General features: G+C 63.4%; 1 protein-coding gene across 1 annotated transcript in view; it reads left to right on the forward strand.

The window, feature by feature from the left end:
• Positions 1-834: 834 nt before the first annotated feature.
• The window catches only part of KCNH6 (potassium voltage-gated channel subfamily H member 6), a 38170-nt gene continuing 22733 nt past the window's right edge, over positions 835-16271 (forward strand). Inside the window, exons 1-3 of the mRNA XM_064524600.1 lie at positions 835-910; positions 5004-5234; positions 14881-15036. Coding sequence (XP_064380670.1) covers positions 835-910; positions 5004-5234; positions 14881-15036 — 463 coding nt within the window. The remainder of the gene's footprint in view (positions 911-5003; positions 5235-14880; positions 15037-16271) is intronic.

Raw genomic sequence — 16271 nt, forward strand, 5'->3', positions numbered from 1 at the left:
CCCACCTCTCCCAGACCTTCCAGCACCCCCCAATCCGTCACCCCCAGTGTCCCATCTCTCCCAGCACCCCCCACTCCATCACCCCAGTGTCTCACCTTTCCCAGCACCCCCAGCACCCCCCACGCCGTCACCCCCAGTGTCCCACCTCTCCCAGACCTCCCAGCACCCCCCAATCCGTCACCCCCAGTGTCCCATCTCTCCCAGCACCCCCCCTCCATCACCCCCAGTGTCCCACCTCCTCCCTCACCCCAGCACCCCACTTCCCCCATCACCGCCTGCCCCGTCACCCCAAGGACCCCCCTCCCCTCCCCCCCCAGCCCCCAGCCCCCCGCCCCGGAGCACCCAAGGCTGCGCACCCCCCTCCCCGCGGGGCCGGGGCCGCTCGGGGGCCGGGCCGGGGGGGCCGCCAGCTCCCTGCTCGCAGCTGTTGCTGCTGACGGCTCTACCCCGGAGGCTCCGGCGGAGCGGGGCAGCGGTGACTAAGCACTTTGGGGATTCCTACTATTATTATTTTAGTCTATTATCCCCCCCCCCCCCCGCTTCAGGTGGGGCCTCCCCCCTTCCTCCCCCCCTGCCATCCTCATCCTCCCCAGCCACCCCCGCCCGGAGCCGGGCGAGGCAGGGCGGGCGGAGGGGTTCCCCCTTCCGGCCGCCGGGAGCATGGGAGCCCCGGGCCGGCGCCGCTCCAGAGCTCGGCCAGCCCTGGGGTGAGGCGGAGCGGGGCCGCGCCGCGCCGCACCGCACCGGGCCGCACCGGGGCCGCACCGGGGCCGCGCTCGCCGCCGCCCCCGCGGGAAGTTTCGCCGCGCCCGGGGCGCGCTCGGCGGCGCCGCGATGCCGGTGCGCCGGGGCCATGTGGCCCCGCAGAACACCTACCTGGACACCATCATCCGCAAATTTGAAGGGCAAAGTGAGTACCGCTCCCCCGGGCCGCGGCCGCCCCCGAACTCCGGGCACGGCGGCGGGCAGCAGCGGCGGGGCGGGCGGCGGCAGCGCGGGCACCGCCGCACAGGTGTCCCCGGCGCCGGGGACGGGGGAGCGACGGCGCCTCCGTGACCTCCCGGGGGCAGAGGGGTGGGCGACAGCCGGGCGATGGATAAAACCCCCCCGCGGGTATGTATAGACAGGGCAGGGGAAGGGACAAGCTGTCCCGGCCCCGCGGATCCCCCCTCCAGCCCTGCCGGGGGCTCGGCTCCGCGCTGAGACACCGCGGCCCCCGGCAGACCCCCGCCCCCGGGGCTGGCAGAGGGTCCCCGGCGGCGGCAGGGACCGGGGAAGTCCCAGGCTGGCGAGCACCGGGCGGGAGACGGGCGTACGCCAGCGCAGACGGGCTCTCTGCCTGTTTGCCTTCAACTCCGCGCTGCTCCGAGGCAGCCGTCCCTGGTGAAACGTTGCCATTTGCTGTTGCACGGAGTAATCCCTTTATATGAATTTTTTGGCTGGTTTTAGTGTCAAATATAGCAAAGAGTTCGTGCGCATCGGGGAGCTCTGGGGTTTGCGTGCGGCTGGCTGGGGGCTGCGGGGAGGAGGCGGCTCCGGTTCAGCTTGCGCTTTCGCAGCAGCCCGATGGGGTTGGATCGTCCTTGCGCAGCCGGGGACGTGGGGAGCAGAGCGGGGGGCCGGGGTCCCCCCGGCAGCCATGCCCGGGGGAGGCGGGGGGAGAGGGGGAGAGGGCTGCTTGCCCCCGCCGAGCGCCGCGGCTCCCCGCAGTTTGGCTCCGAGTTGGCCGGGTGGGCAAACGTCCCCGGCGCTGCCGTCCCCGCCGGATCTGTGCTGCCCGGTCTGGCAGTGAGTGACGTGACCCCGGGAACGGGAAGTGAGAAAAAGTGTCCCTGGTTCCTATCAGTCCCTGCTGGGAAGCGGCGTCTGGGGAGCAGCGGGGGCACACGGCGAAGCGTGCCAGCCGGGAAGCAGCCAGGCCCCCCTCGGCCCTGCCAGCTCCCTCCCCGCGGCCCGTCAGCCATGACAGACACTGGCCAGGCGGCTGCCCGCCGGCCCTGCCCGAACGTCCCCCGACTCCCCCGCGCAGCCTCGCGACCCGACAGGTGCTCGGAGAAGCCAGCCCGGGCCGGCGTCCCCCGGGATCACATCGCTGTCGCAGCCAAAGCCTGCTCCCTCCCCTGCTCGCGGATGCTTTCACCTCCCTGCGGCTCCCATGGGTGCAACTGGATCCCAGCAAACCCCCTCCCCCCGGGGGCCAGAGAGACCCCGGCCCAACGCTTCCCTCCCGGTGCTTCGCGCTCACGGTGCGCTGTGAAACGGCCCCAGCACAGCTGCCCCCCCCAGGCTGGACCCTGAGCGCTGGGTACCGCGGGGTGAGGGCAAATCTGCAAGGGAGGTCGGTGCAGAAAGCAAAACCGGGGCAAAAATACCCACAAGGAGCTCTGGCCCTCCAGCTCGTTCCCCTCGTGGCCTTGGTCACGTCACTTAGGCTCAGCATAGCTGGCCCCAGAGCAGCATAAATGCAGTAAATCCTGTCCTGCCCCAGCCCATCCCTGGTCCAGCCCGCTGGGGCTGGCGGTGCCGGGCGAAACTTCCATCGCAGATGGCAAAGGCACTGCAGAAACAGGGCTTTGGCAGAAGGGCATCTCCTCCGCACGTTGTCTTCCAGCTGGCAAATGGATTTGGAGAAAGTAAAACCAGCAGAGGAGAGAATTTTGGAAACATTTGGACGTAATGTTTTGTCCTGTTTCACTGCCCCTCTTCATTCGGGAAAGACCATTTCCACCCTGCATAGCAAAGGGAACAGCAAGGTGCGGGGGAGAAGAGTCCCCGGTGAAGAGCCACCCAAAAGCCACCTCAGGGCGGGCTGAAAAGTGTTCAGTTTGGCCCACTAGAGCTTGGCCACTTCTCCCTTGTTTTCACCTACATTGAATTACGTTTCGGTTGAGGCACCATTCCCTGCACAGCCTGGCGTCACAGATCTTAGCATCGCCTCTCCGGAGGGCTTCTGCCTCCCTCACTCAGTGGTGCAGAGGCCCTGGTAGTACTGGTTTTACTGGGAGGACCTCCTCCAGGGCTGAAAGCCACCAGGACTCGGGAGGCGGCACTAGGAAGAGTCCCCCCGCGTGCCGGGAGGGGGATCCGCCCCCCTCGCTGGGATCTGGGGTGCCCTGGCCTGAGGCCCACCAAGATCTGCGGGAGGTTTCTCCAGCACTTCAGCGAAGCTGGCGCTTGGCTCTGGCACGTTCCCCAGCGAGGCTGGGAGAGCAAGCGAGCAGGGGATCTGGCACAAACACGCTGCAGATGCCATTCCTGGGTAATCCAGGAGATTAATTGGGGTCTGTGCTAGGAGGCAGCTTCCAAATGGACCCTCTGCAGCTTTGACCTGCCTCTGGCTGCAGCCCAGAGCAGATGCCAAACCATGGGAGAAGCGCAGCAGGGGCGGCCACCCGGGCGGCGGGTGCTGCCTCTGCCCTGTCTCGGTGCCCAAAGCCCCTCTCCCCAGCCGCACTGTGCTCTGCAATTTGCTAGATTATAGGTTAAAGACAGGAGATGAGATGCACGCTCCAATCCCAATCCCATCCGCTTGCACTGCCCTGGAAATAGAGCAGCGAGCCCGTTCTCTGCAGATCCGCAGGCTGCAGGCGGGGTCTTTCCCCGTGTCCTCGGCCTCTGCTCCACGTGGAGAAGAGGAGTCCATCACAGGGCAGCTTGGCCACGGGCGTGCAGCTTCCCGCTGAAGAGCCCCAGCAAACCTTGCCCAAGACATGATCATCCCCAGGGTCTGGAGCAAGCCCACAATTCCCCAATCTCTGTTTTTTCCTCAAAAATAACAGAGCAAAGCATGGCCTGAGCTCCACGGCCAAACCAAGTCCTTGGCCACCAAGCCATGGCATGGGCAACTTCTAAAATAGCCAGTGATGTGTAGAAGTGCCAGGGAAAAAGGGATCTGGGCAGGCAAGGAGGACTAGACCCCTGTGTCTGTCTGGAGGCAGAAGGCTTAGCTGCGGGGCCCCGGGATGCAAGGAAAAGAAAGGGTCTGTCCCTTGTGCCGTGGGTCTGCTTCAGTGGGTCCCCTGAGCTGCCCCGCTGGGAGAAGACAGCCAGAGCAGAGCCTGCGAGGAGCGAGAGGTTTCTGGAGCTGTTGTCCCCGGCGCGTGCAACGGGGAGGGGGCACCACTGCCTGCCTCAGTTTCCCCTTTCATCACTCTTCCGCTCATGTGTGCACGTGTGCCACCAAGCCCAGCAGGGTCCTGATTCAGCTGCAGCCCCAAGGCACAATTATCCTGTAAAGAATTAGGAGGAAGATCATTAGTTTGATGGGTTTTAGCCTGGCTTCCCATGGAAACCAAGTGCCACGCTATCTGCTCCTCTTACCTCTCCCCTGCGCTCAGTCAAATTTGACCAAGGGTGGGAGGTCTCCAAGATAACTTAGGTCCCTGATAAGTCTCCTGAGAAAAAGAGAACTCTGTAGCTCTTCCCTCCCCTAGAAGTGCTGTTCAGGGAAAGTCTGCGGGTGACTTCCCACATACCAAACAGCAGCAAATCCACACCTGCGAGCAGGTGCCTGGGTCCCTCCCGGCTCTCAGCACTTGCCCCTTCCCACCTCCTCAGCTCCGTCAGCCACAAGCCACCAGCTCCTGCCACCCCATGGGTGGCCCTTCTTGGGGGTCAGGTGGCACCTCGAGAACGGAGCCATCTGCGTAGTGGGACCCTTGTTTGGGTTTCTCCTGTCATCAGTCACTGATTCACGTGAAACTGTAAGGATTTTCCTCTCTAAAACCACTACTGCCCCATCACTCCCAGGTAGAGTGAGCTCCTTGGTGGGGAGGATGCTACTTGGGCTCCTCTCCAGAGACAGGGAGCAGAGGCTGGTACTCGAATCACCACCAAGATTGTGCCCCTGGCAAGCCATGACGTCCCCCACGGTGTCCTACCAAGGGTCGCACCACTGAGCTAGCCCCCCTGCCTCCTCTGGGGCTGCCCCATTGCCACCAGGGCCACCCATCCCCACAAGTTCTCGCCTCCTCCTAAGCCTCCGCTCTGCTGCATCCCCGCAGACCGCAAGTTCCTCATCGCCAACGCGCAGATGGAGAACTGCGCCATCATCTACTGCAACGACGGCTTCTGCGAGATGTTTGGCTACTCCCGGGTGGAGGTGATGCAGCGGCCGTGCACCTGCGACTTCCTCACCGGGCCCGACACCACCAAGAACTCCATCGCGCAGCTCACCCAGGCGTTGCTGGGCTCCGAGGAGTGCAAGCTGGAGATCCTCTACTACCGCAAAGACAGTAAGAGCCCCGTCGCGGTGCGCTCGCGGCGGCCGGTTGGCAATGGGGTTGCTCAGAGCAGGGCGAGCTGGCGGGCAGCTGCGGTCCTTGCGGCAGCGCTGTGCAGTGTCACCCCCCGGGCATTTGCTGGAGGCAAAGCCCCCACTGGATGGGGACCTGGTGCCACAGCTGCATCATGATGCTGAGGTTTGGCCAGAGGGTGGTGGGAGCAGGGTCAACCCTTGGAGGCTCCTACTTGGATGGACCCGTCTCTGCACTGACCTGGGCGCTGGGTGCATTGGGACCTCGAGCAATGGAAGGCACTGACAATTTGGGAATTGGCCCGTTCATGAGCCCTTGGCTCAATGGGCCAAGCGATGGCCCCTCGCGCACATAGCTGGCTGGTCCACGGGGTCCATAAGGGATGAGCAAGGCTCACACAGGAGGTCTGCGGAGGAGCTGGGGTTCAGATGTGGGTCTCCTGGTCACGCTCCAAGATTGGCCATGGCCCAGGTCTAGCACTCATCTGCCTGGGGAGTTGTCACCAAGCAGCTGAGAGCTGCTGCCTCGAATTCAAGGGGGCAGATCAGCTGGTTGCAAGCCCATGGTGCTGAACAAGCCAGGTCCGCCTGGCGCCAGGTTCCTCGCGCAGTGGATTAGGCCCTCCTGTTTGAGCTGAAAGCCAGTTCGAGGCTCTGCTCCGCACTCAGCCTGGGCATTTCGGCAGTGGCCAGGCAGCGACTGCAGCTGCCGGCAGCCGAGCTGCATTTTCATCAAGCAGGATGTGGCTTGTGCGTGCACAGATGGAATTATGTTAAGATGAAAATGAAGCTTTGATGGAAAATACTAGTGATTAGTTCTAATACTGCAGGAAGTTAAATAAATATTTAGTGCCTGATGCTGCAAAACAGCAGCATCCAGGGCTCCCACCAGAGCCAGAGGTGGGGGGAATTTAGAAGATCAGGCACTTGCTAGAGGGAAAAAATATATATATTATGTCTTTTTTATTTTCAACCTGTGGAGCCTTCTCATTGCTTTAGATCCTATTGACTGGGGACTTGGCTTGAGGGCTGGGCTGCACCCTGCCATAGGCAGCTCAGAGGGATGAAAAGATGGAAGAAAAACAATTGGAAATGAAGGGAGAGAAAAGGCAGCAGTCCTGGCTCCCAGCCCAGCACCCTATCTCCCGGGCTGGGACCCAGGTGTCCTGGCCTCCCTCCCAGCACCCTATCTCCTGGGCTGGCATCCAGGTGCCGGTCTATCTGCCCGGGGCCTTATCGCTGGGCAACACCCCCTCGGGTTAACCCAGACCCCCTCTCCCCGCACCCAGCCCGGCCGGACCCAGCTCATCGGCAGGGTCCGACCGCTCGTGGGCCTGACGTGCCTCGTGCCCTCATCTCCTCCGCTGCTCCCCATCACCTCTCTGCTGCCGAGGGACCCGCTCACGGCTTTCCCAGGCTGAGCCCCCCCGGAGGAGACGCGCGGGGGCTCACGGCTCTGCGCCGGGTCGCGGCACGTCCCGCGCCGGGGCTGCTCCGCTCCTGCCTGGCCACAGCCGTGGTGTCACCACGTCTCCTGCCAGCAACGGGGACGGTTAACAGTGCTCTGCCGCAGCCTGGACCGGGCAATCCGGCGTTCAACGGGTGAGTGGACCTAACAGCCGGGACGCGTCGCCGTCCCTCGGTCACTTGATCTTTAAGAGCCGCTGGACAGGGCCCAGCGTCCCTGGGCAGGCGCGAGAAGAGGGCACATGCTGTACCCCCAGCTCCCGGCCAGCCTGAGCCTCTTCAGAGGGATGGCGCAGGGCCATGGCAAGGACAGCGTGTGCGGCACCCGTGGGTGCCTGCGCAAGTGGGCTCGTGGCAGCTGGATCTGGAGAGCCCCTCCTGCAAGGCGCTGAGCTCCCGCAGACTCAGCCCTGCAGCGCAGCGGTTCCTTGCATGGGATTGCACAAACTGGCGCTGGTTGCGGCGAGAGGGGCCGAGAGGCAGAGCTTGGCCCGCGTCCATCCGTCTGCTCCCGTCCAGGCTTCCCTCGCTCCGTGTCGAAGGCAGGAGCCGGGCTCATGCCACCGTTTCCCTGGGGGGATCCGGCTCGGGACGCTGCTCCTGCGCCCAGCCCCTGGCACCTGGGATGGCACTGCAGAAGGACACAGGCAGGGAGAAATCAGTCCCCGTCTGCATTGCTGGTGGCTTCGGGGCCACCAGGAACCCCTCCCACTTGTCACCCCCCTCCGGGACAGCCCCGGCCCCCAGGGCAGCGAGAGCCGGAGGGAGGCTGGATCCCGAAGGGGCCAGGACCCGCGTCCTCACCTGTCCTTGGGCGGCACCAGTTCCTGGAGCACGGGATGCTCGTTCCTCCCCTCGGAGCCCTGCTCTTCCCCTAGGCCACAGGAAAAGCTCGGCGCAGCTCTGAGCTGCTTTCTTCTCTTTTTTATTAAAAAAGAAAAAAAGAAAAACAGAAAGCCTAGAAGAAAGCCCTTCATGTCTATTTTTAAAACCCAGCCCCACTAGCAATATGCTTTCCAATTGTCTCCCCACAGCACTCAGCCTGTGACCGCTCAGCCCATTATAAATGGGTCTTATCGGCAAAGAAAAGGCCTTCGCATTATAGGGAGCTGCTGCTTAATTAGACCACGGAGGCTCCGAACCTGCCTGTCCTCCTTTTCATAACGGCGTCACCAATCTCCAGGCTCGACCTGCTGTTTATTACTGCGGTATTCCCGGCTCTGCAGCGGGCATGGTTGTTTCCTCGCTTTTGTGGTGTGCCAGAGGCAAAATTATACCACGAACCTGCCTGCCGGAGCCGCCCCGGCTGCTGTGAACGGAGCCACGCTGCACCGGGCTCTCCCCGGCCGGGAGCTGGCGGAGGCAGGAGGGAGCGGGAACGCCGGCAGGTTCCCACCGGGGCCATCGCTCGGGGACGACACGTCCCCGTGGAGAGCATCGTTGCTAGAGCTGGTGAAGGCCACGCAGCTGGGACCGGCCACGGTCCAGACCCGGACACCGGGGTCCCTCTGCCGTACCCCTCGGCTGGCAGCCGCCCGGCTCTGCCCATCGCTGCCGGTGCCCCCCCGGGGCAGGGGTACCGCAGGGCTTGCGGAGGAGGGGATGAGCCGAACTGCAGCCCGGGGACCCGCAGAGACCTCCTACAGACCACAGAGACTGAATCGCCCCTGGGGCAACTCCAGGGTGTCATTTATCCAGTTTGAAAATCCTCTGCTGGGTCAGGTGAACGTGCCCCAGGCTGCCTCGTCGCCAGCACGCCGCTGATTACAAAAAGAGCCAAGGGCGCTTTCCTCCGACGGAGACCCGGCTGGGGAGACGCAGCCAGAGCGGGGAGCGGGTCCCACTGCCCATCCCAGCCCCGGGGCGATGCTCTGCCTCCATCCCACTCCCGGCAGGGCCGGTCCCTCCGTGTCCCTCGGGTGCGTGACTCCCTGCGGCCACCCAGCGCTCCGAGGAGCCCAAAACACGGGCCAAAACAGGGCCAATAAACAAGGCCCCAATGAGGAATAAACGGGAAAGGCTCAGCTCCCCCTCCCTGCAGCCCTGGAAAAGCCTTGGAAAGAGGCTAGAGCCCAGCTGCAGCTCATTTGGGCTCTAATCCACCCCTTTCAAAGCCGGGAGATCAGTCAAAAGTTAATTTCCTTACAAGATGCTTGACAGCTGGGCCTGCCAGGGCCCGGGCACCGGAGCCAGGAGGTTAATTATGGGCTCAGGCGCTCGAGCCAGCTCCCGCCGCAGCCGGGAGCAGCCGCGGCCACCGGCCCGGGCACACCCGTGCATCCCGGCCCCGGGTGGCTGCACCCAAGGCGCTTCTCCCGCGGCCGGTGGCACCGTCGGCGAGAGCCCCCGGTGCCTCCCGAGGGTGGCCGGTGGCCGCAGGTGGCCCGCGCGGAGCCGCTGGCACAGCCCGAGCGGCGGCAGCTGGCAGCGCCCGCCGGCGCACAGCGCTTTGCTTTTAATCTGCGCGAATTTGATGCTTATGAATATGAGAGGGGAGAGCCTGGTCCCGAGACAGCTGGAGCCGCGGGCAGCTGGCGTGGCAGCCTCGCGCCAGCCGGCCGCTCCGGTGCCACCGGCCACCTGCCCCGGCCCCCCGAGCTGCCCCGGCCCCCTGCGCTCGTCCTCGCTGGAGCGGGAACCGGTTGTGTGCCTCCCCCGGGGCTGCGGATTAGGGCCTCGGATCAGCCCGGCAAACTCGTTACGCTGGTGCCTTAATCCAGGATTCCCCCCCGGGGGCTCGGGAAGGAGGGGGGAAGGTTGCAGAGTGATTGGGGAACCCGGCAGAGCCAAGGGCGTCCCGCACGGGGCACCTCCGTCCCCAGCCCCGGGGAGGTGGCTTGGATAGGGACAGCTTTGTCCAAGGGACAAGCGTAGTCCAGAGGTCCCCAGGCGGCCAGCAGAGCCTGCGAGCTCACCGTGTTATCTCAGGTTATTTCCAGCTTTCTGGAAGCACCAAGTTTTGGAGTCTTGTGAGTAGAGAAGAGCAGCCGAGGGATGGGACAACGCAGGACCGAGGCAGCCTTCGCGGTGGCAGGGGAGGCAGGGCCAGATGACAACCCCCCAAACCCAACTTTTATCCCTTTGCTTTTGTAAAAACATGAGGTTTTTAAGCCAAGCCAGGGCGGTTTGATTTGTTTTCATGGGTCGGGCTTGACAGAGCTGGGCTGTGACCTCGGGAATGGGACACCGTGGCCTGGCTCCAGACCAGGGCTTATAAACATCACCGCTCGCAACAACAAATGCTCACGGAGGAGGCTCTTTCCCAAAAGCCCTGCATGGGCAGAGCCCCCCAGTTCCCACCCAAATTCCTGCGGCGGGTCACTGCCTCGAGCAGCCCCTGGTCCAGACACCGGGATGCCGACAGCCCTCGGGAACACGCGCTCCGGTGCCGGCGCTGAGCACCGTTCCCCATGGCGTTACATCCCTCTCGCGGGTGGAAACGCATCTCCCGCTGCTTCCGAGAAGCCCGTTTCCTTCCCGTGGCCGCACAGCATCAGCGGCTCTTCCTTATCCTCCATCGCCTGATGCTCCCTGCTTTTTCCCCCTCCTCTATTGTTTCGAAGTGATGAGCTCTTGGCTAATAGCAGAAATTCCTGATGTTAGTCACTCCGCGCAGGGCTAAGATCCATCCCATCTCCGTTACTTAATAAGGTCATTCGAATGGCTTGGGGGGTTGCTGCAAGCAATGTTTCTGCCGGTTTCGTGTCGCTGCAGATTTCAATCTCTGCGCGCTCGGCTTGGGAAAAGGCTCCGTCGCGGCGCCCCGGCCCCTCGGGCTGGCGGTGGTTTGCAGAGGCGGGAGACGCATCCGCGGGAAGGCGACCGCCCCGGCGCGGGAGTCGCGGGTGGGAGCCTCGAGGGTTTGGTTTAGGACCTGGGGGCTCCCTGGGCTTCTCTCCCGAGTTTCTAGTGTTATTCCAGACGGGAGCAATCCCACAACTCAGCCTTCCCACGCATCTCCTTGGATGGGCGGATGCTGGGATGGCCCCAGGGTCCAGCTCCTGCCGCATCCGAGGGAAACCCCGGCCTCGCGGCACGGAGGGGGCTACGTGCACGGCCTCGGCTCCCGCAAGGACCATGGTGCCCCCAGCCTTGGGGCTGCCACCGAACCGGCGCCGTCCCCGTCCCCTCCGTGCCCTTGCCAGCCCCTCGCCTCCGCTCCGTTATATAATACCGCCGTAGATTTAGCCACTCTGCCATGAGACCCTGCAGATTAAATCTCCTGGCTGGGGGAGGGAGGGATTCAGTAAGAGCTCGCAGGGCAGATTAATAGCTTGCTTTTTTTTTTTTTTAATATTCATAACGATACTGGTTTGTGTCCTGCTCTCGGAAACCCCCGTGTCCCGTTGATTAGTTTAATACTGATGATACCGACAAATGCATTAACCACTCTCGCCGCTGCCGAGGATAAGAGGGCTGGGGAGGGCAGGGCCTCCCACAATGACATTTTTAATGTTATTAAGTGCTCGCTTTTATCAAGGTCAGAGGACAAGATGGGTTGGATGCCCACAAACATCCCAGGCCAGTCCCAGCTGCTGTTCCTCCGTGGGAAGCTATAGGGTAACCTTGCCGGCACCCTAGGGACAACCCAGCCAGGAGGATGCCCAAAGCTGGAGTCAGGGAGGGAAAATAAATCACGGGAGACTGGAGCTGAGGCCACTGGGGCGGTATCTCAGCCCGGCTGAGCCAGCGGGGAGGCGGGAGGCGGAGGGAGCCCCGGCTGCTGCTGCCTGCACACAAGTACAAGGTGCAAATTAATCTCTGCAGCAGCTCCACGGGCTCCTCCGCATCCCCACCACCCTTGGGGACAAGCAGAAACACCGTCACCATCGCGTCCCTGTGCTCCCTGGAGTGGCCAGGACCCTGCCCGGTCCCCAGATCCCCGCCTGGTCCCCAGGTCCTATTACAGGGCACTTGCTGCCCCGACCCAAGCAACCGCATCGCGGCCTGCAGAGCCGCGGCAGGAGCCCTTTGGTGCCTTTTCCCTCCTGCCGCCTCCCGTCCGTGCCCCCCAGCTCTCCAGGGCCCCGTTTCACCCCAAATCATCACCCCAGAGCCAGGAGGAAGCGGAGACGAAGCGCCGGCAGGTTGCGAATGCCCCCAGGACTCCTCCAAGGGCTCATTCAACGGCTGGATAAAATTAGACGGATGGAGACAGATTAGCTGAACAGCTGAAGGGAAGAGACAGACAGGCAGATGGATGGATGGGGACGGTCAATCAAGGAATGAGGAAGGGAGCGGAGGGACGAGGCCCGGCTGGGGGGTCCCTCCCAGGGCTGGTTTGGCCCCCCCGGGCCAAGCAGCGCTGCAGGACGCCTGGTTTGGGATGGAGGGGAAGGATGGGGGAGTCCCAACCCAACTGGGGACAAACCTGCTAGCGAGACACCAGCCAGAGCCAGGGCCGACTCCGCAGGGAAACTGAGGCAGGTCTGGCCAGAGGTGCCGGAGGGCTGGGGACTCCCGGCCGCAGCTCCAGCCTCACCGGGGAGCTGCCAGCACCCAAGTATTTGCAGTTGTCCAAAGACCCCCCCAAACGCTTGAGGACCTGCCCTAGCTTCGGGTGAGGTTTGAGGGAAGAGCAGAGTGCTGTCTCCGCTCCCCCGTTGCGGGGTGCTGGCACGCGTGGGTCGGCACCCGCCTGGGGCCGAGCGGGCCCGGGCAATGGAGGGGGCAAGGCCGCAGGAGCCGCAGCTCGGGGCCTCGCTCCGAGGAGTCCCGCCGCCTCCGTCTCCGCGCGCGGATGACGTCCCGTCTGGCAGGGAGCTGGAGGAGCAAATGGATTCACGCCTGCAGGCGCTTCTCACTCCCCAAGCGGCAAGCGCGAGCGAAGCTGCAGCTCCGCAGCCACTGGTTCATCCGTTGCCTCCAGCCACCCCGGCGCGGGGAGAGCAGGGGGGACCCCAGCCCGGGAGCCCGGCCGCGGCGGGACAACCCAGGGCACCGCCGGGCTGGGGCAGCGGGGCTGCTCCTGGCAGGGACGGGGCAGTTTTTGGGACATCCACCCCGCTGCCCCTGCAGCCCACCCAGGACACCCACGCAGGTCCCCCAGGGCAGACCCAGGACCCCCAGGGCCCCAACCTCCCCCCAGCGCAGGATCAAGCCAGGCAGCAGCTGACTCCCAGCACAACCCAGCCCCCTCCCAGCTGCTCCTTATATCCCTCCAGCTGGGCTGCAACTGGGCCCAGTTTGGCCCTGGCGTTAACCCTTCCCACGCCACACGTCCCACCAGCATCCAGCCTCCCATCCCTGCTCCCTGCACACACAGCGGCTTAGTGCGATAACACGGACGGCTCGGGGACCATCTCCCCCCTCTTTGGGAGCCCGTGGCGTTAGACAGGGGGTAAATTCATCTAATGGGGGCTCTGGCTGTAAAACAGGGACTATTTCCAGCTCCTGTGGCTGGCACTCATCTCATCTCTTTGGTGTCCACGGAGCAAGTCCCACGCCCAAAGCCAGGCAAATTCATGGAAGGATGATGAAGCCGTTGGGCTTTGGTAGATGGTGAGACCCCACTTCCAGCTCTGCCTGTCCCCAAAGCCCCCTCCGAGAGGCTGCACGCCCCGGACGACGTGCCCGGCTTTTCCCGGCCGCACCAGGCGACGAAGCAGCCCCAGGCCCCTCTTCCTCGCTCCCGGCAGGGCGTTTCGTCTCCGGCCGTGTCCCCAGCTTGGGGGTCCCTGGGCTTAGGGACACCCAAGCAGAGGCGAGGAGAAGCCCGGAGGGCAAGAAAAGGGAGGAAGGAGAAAAACAAGGTGTGAAGGAGGAGCGATGGCCGCATTCGATCCCCGGGACGGGGCGTCAGGTGCTTTCGTGAGCCGGCGCAGGGCGGGGTGGAGAAGGGGGCTCGTTTCTCCTCTTTCCCAGCAGAGCAGTGCCGGGGGCAGCTCCCGGTGTGCCCAGGCTTCCCTTCAAAATGGCTTTATCTGCCGAAAATCCCCACTCGCCTCCTCCCCGCCGCATGCTTTTAAGTGGATTTCCTCTCCGTGTGGTGAACAACGATGAAATAAAGAAAGCAAGAAATAATCCCGGCTGCCTGGCCCTTTAAACGGATTTAACCATATCCATTTCTTTCCCGTTCTTGTGTGTGTGTGTGTGTGTGTGTGTGTGTGTGTGTGCGTGTGCTCGCGGGCCCCGCTGACGTCACGGCAGATTTTGAAGTTGCCCGATGCCGGCCATCTGCTCCTGATTACGGGAGGCCCTGAGCTCTTTAAAATTGTGCGCGGAGAGGCCGGCATCGGCGTCCCCCCTCCCCGCGGCCCCGGGAGCCGCCGGCGAAGCCCCGCCAGGGCCATCAGCGCCGCTCCGCGCTGCCTGACGTGCTAATCCCTCCCGTTTGCGAACTGCCGAGAGGGGTAAGGGAGATAAGGGATCCCGGCCGGCCAGAAATTCCCATGGAAAGAGGCCGCTTTGCTTCCCGCGAGCTCCGGTTTGGGGGCACGCGGTCTGCTCGCCTCCGGCGCCTTGCACCTCCATCCCCGCGAGATGCGGGCGGCTGAGAGAGCTTAGATGCCCTCCAACGATTCGGGCCGGGCTCACGGGACGAAGGGATTTGCTGGCCGGGCTCAGGCCAACATGGGAAACCCCCCGCGCCTCAGCTCACATGTCCCATGTCCGGGCACCGAAAATGGGAACGGAAAAGGCCGGTGCTTCTGGGGTGGGTCGCAGCGATGTCTCACGATGCAGAAGCGTTTCGGTACCTGGGGCCAGGCCAGGTGCTGGGATGCGGTGCTGGGATGCGGTTGCCCACTGCCGGCGTTTGGGGCAGGAGGCAGCCGAAATCAGCCCCCGAACCTGCGTCGCGATGGCACAGAGATTAGCCTGATTGCAAACAGCACACCTAATGAGGTTACGCTGCTACCTGGGAACTTTGCGAGCTCTTAATTACCCATTCTCTAATTGCGAGGCTAAAATGCATTAATAGGAATAACTGTCCTGGAAAAAAATAAAGAAATAAAAAAAAAAATCAAGATGCAATCTGTGTTGGCACTTTGCAGAGAGACAAACTTTCCCAAGAATCCTAATCCTCCATTTCCGCAGTGAGGAATTGCACCCAAATGCTTAAAAAAAACGCCTTTGCACCCAAGCAGGGTGCTGCAAAGAGGGGGGCGGCGGGCAGAGCCCCGGGCGGCCCCCTGAGCCCTGTCTCTGCTCTGCGGCAGCCTCGTGTTTCCGGTGCCTGGTGGACGTGGTCCCGGTGAAGAACGAGGAAGGCGTCGTCATCATGTTCATCCTGAACTTCGAGGACCTGGCGCAGCTCGTGGCCAAGGGCTCTGGCCGGAGCCTGCACCGCCGGCTGTCGCAGAGCTGGCGCTCGGGTGAGTGTGGCCGGCGGCCGCGCGGGGACGGCGGGGGCGGAGGGAGGGCGGCGCTGGCCTTGGCGGCATCCTCCGGGCAATCTCCATGATCCTGCGGATGAGGAATGGCTGAGCCCCGCGGTGGTCCCGGCCGGGAACGGACCTCGCAGCCTCTCTGTGTGGGGACGGCGCGACGGTCCCTCCCGGGTCGCCGGCTGCCCGGGAGCCAACGTTTGCAGTTCTGCAAAGCCGTAGTTCCACGTGCCGGTTAATCCCACATAGTTCGGTGCTGAAGCCACGCGGTCTGGCCCTGGCACCCTCTTCATCCTCTTCCTTTGGGCTGGCACGGCCCCGGGGCCAGAGCATCCCGAGCAGCGAACTGATCCGGCTCAAAAGCAACGCGGCAAAAAAGGGCTTTTGAGCCTCGCCGCCTGCGTGACCCACAGCCCGGCTCCCCTGCGCCTGCTGCAGGTCGCTCCCGATTCGGGGTGCTCCGGGGCTGGGGGCACGGTGGGGCACCGCCGGGCAGGGTTAGGCAGCGGTGGGTGCTCGGGGGCAGTGGGGTGGTGGCACCCTTAGCCTGGCAGAGGTCCTTGTTCGGCGGTGGAGGGAATCTATTGTGCATCGCCGTGGCCGTGCTGCCTACGAGCCTCAGCTCTGCCCAGAGCTGGAAGGGTTCACAGGGGCTTCCAGAGGCAGGGAAAATTCGTATTCCCATTTTAGGGAAGGTTGAAGCAAAGGGAGAGCCATGATGAGGTTCTTAAAGGTATTCAGATGCTAAAAGATGCATTCAACACACTGCAGCATGTTAGACCCGGCCCTGGAAGGAGAGTCACAGTTTCTGCTATCCGCTCCTCTGTGTTAGTCATCCATATGTTCATGTAGGTAAATAATCTGGCATATACCTTAATGCAAGCAGTGTGCCAGGCGATGCCTTTCACTGTATATAGCCGTGTCACCTGCCGTGCTTCGAGTCAGGCTGAAATACACGGATCGAAGTTAACGCAGGGGGACCAGGCCGGGTCTGTCCCCCCGTGCTGCCGCGTGCAGGGCCGGGGACGTGTCCTGGGACAGACGGGCAAAGCTGCGACCTTCTGCCGGCAGCAAGCGCTGCCCAGCGCGGCTGCCCGGGGCACAGCTGTGCTACCCGTTGGATCGGTACTTTAATACGAGCTTTAAATGCATTCACACTCGGTGCATATCTATACGCCAGAGCCGCTGATGTGTTTGCATACGTGGCCGTGTGTACCAGTGGA

Source organism: Dromaius novaehollandiae, chromosome 22 (assembly GCF_036370855.1).
Source record: "Dromaius novaehollandiae isolate bDroNov1 chromosome 22, bDroNov1.hap1, whole genome shotgun sequence".
Classification (NCBI taxonomy): Eukaryota; Metazoa; Chordata; class Aves; order Casuariiformes; family Dromaiidae; genus Dromaius; species Dromaius novaehollandiae.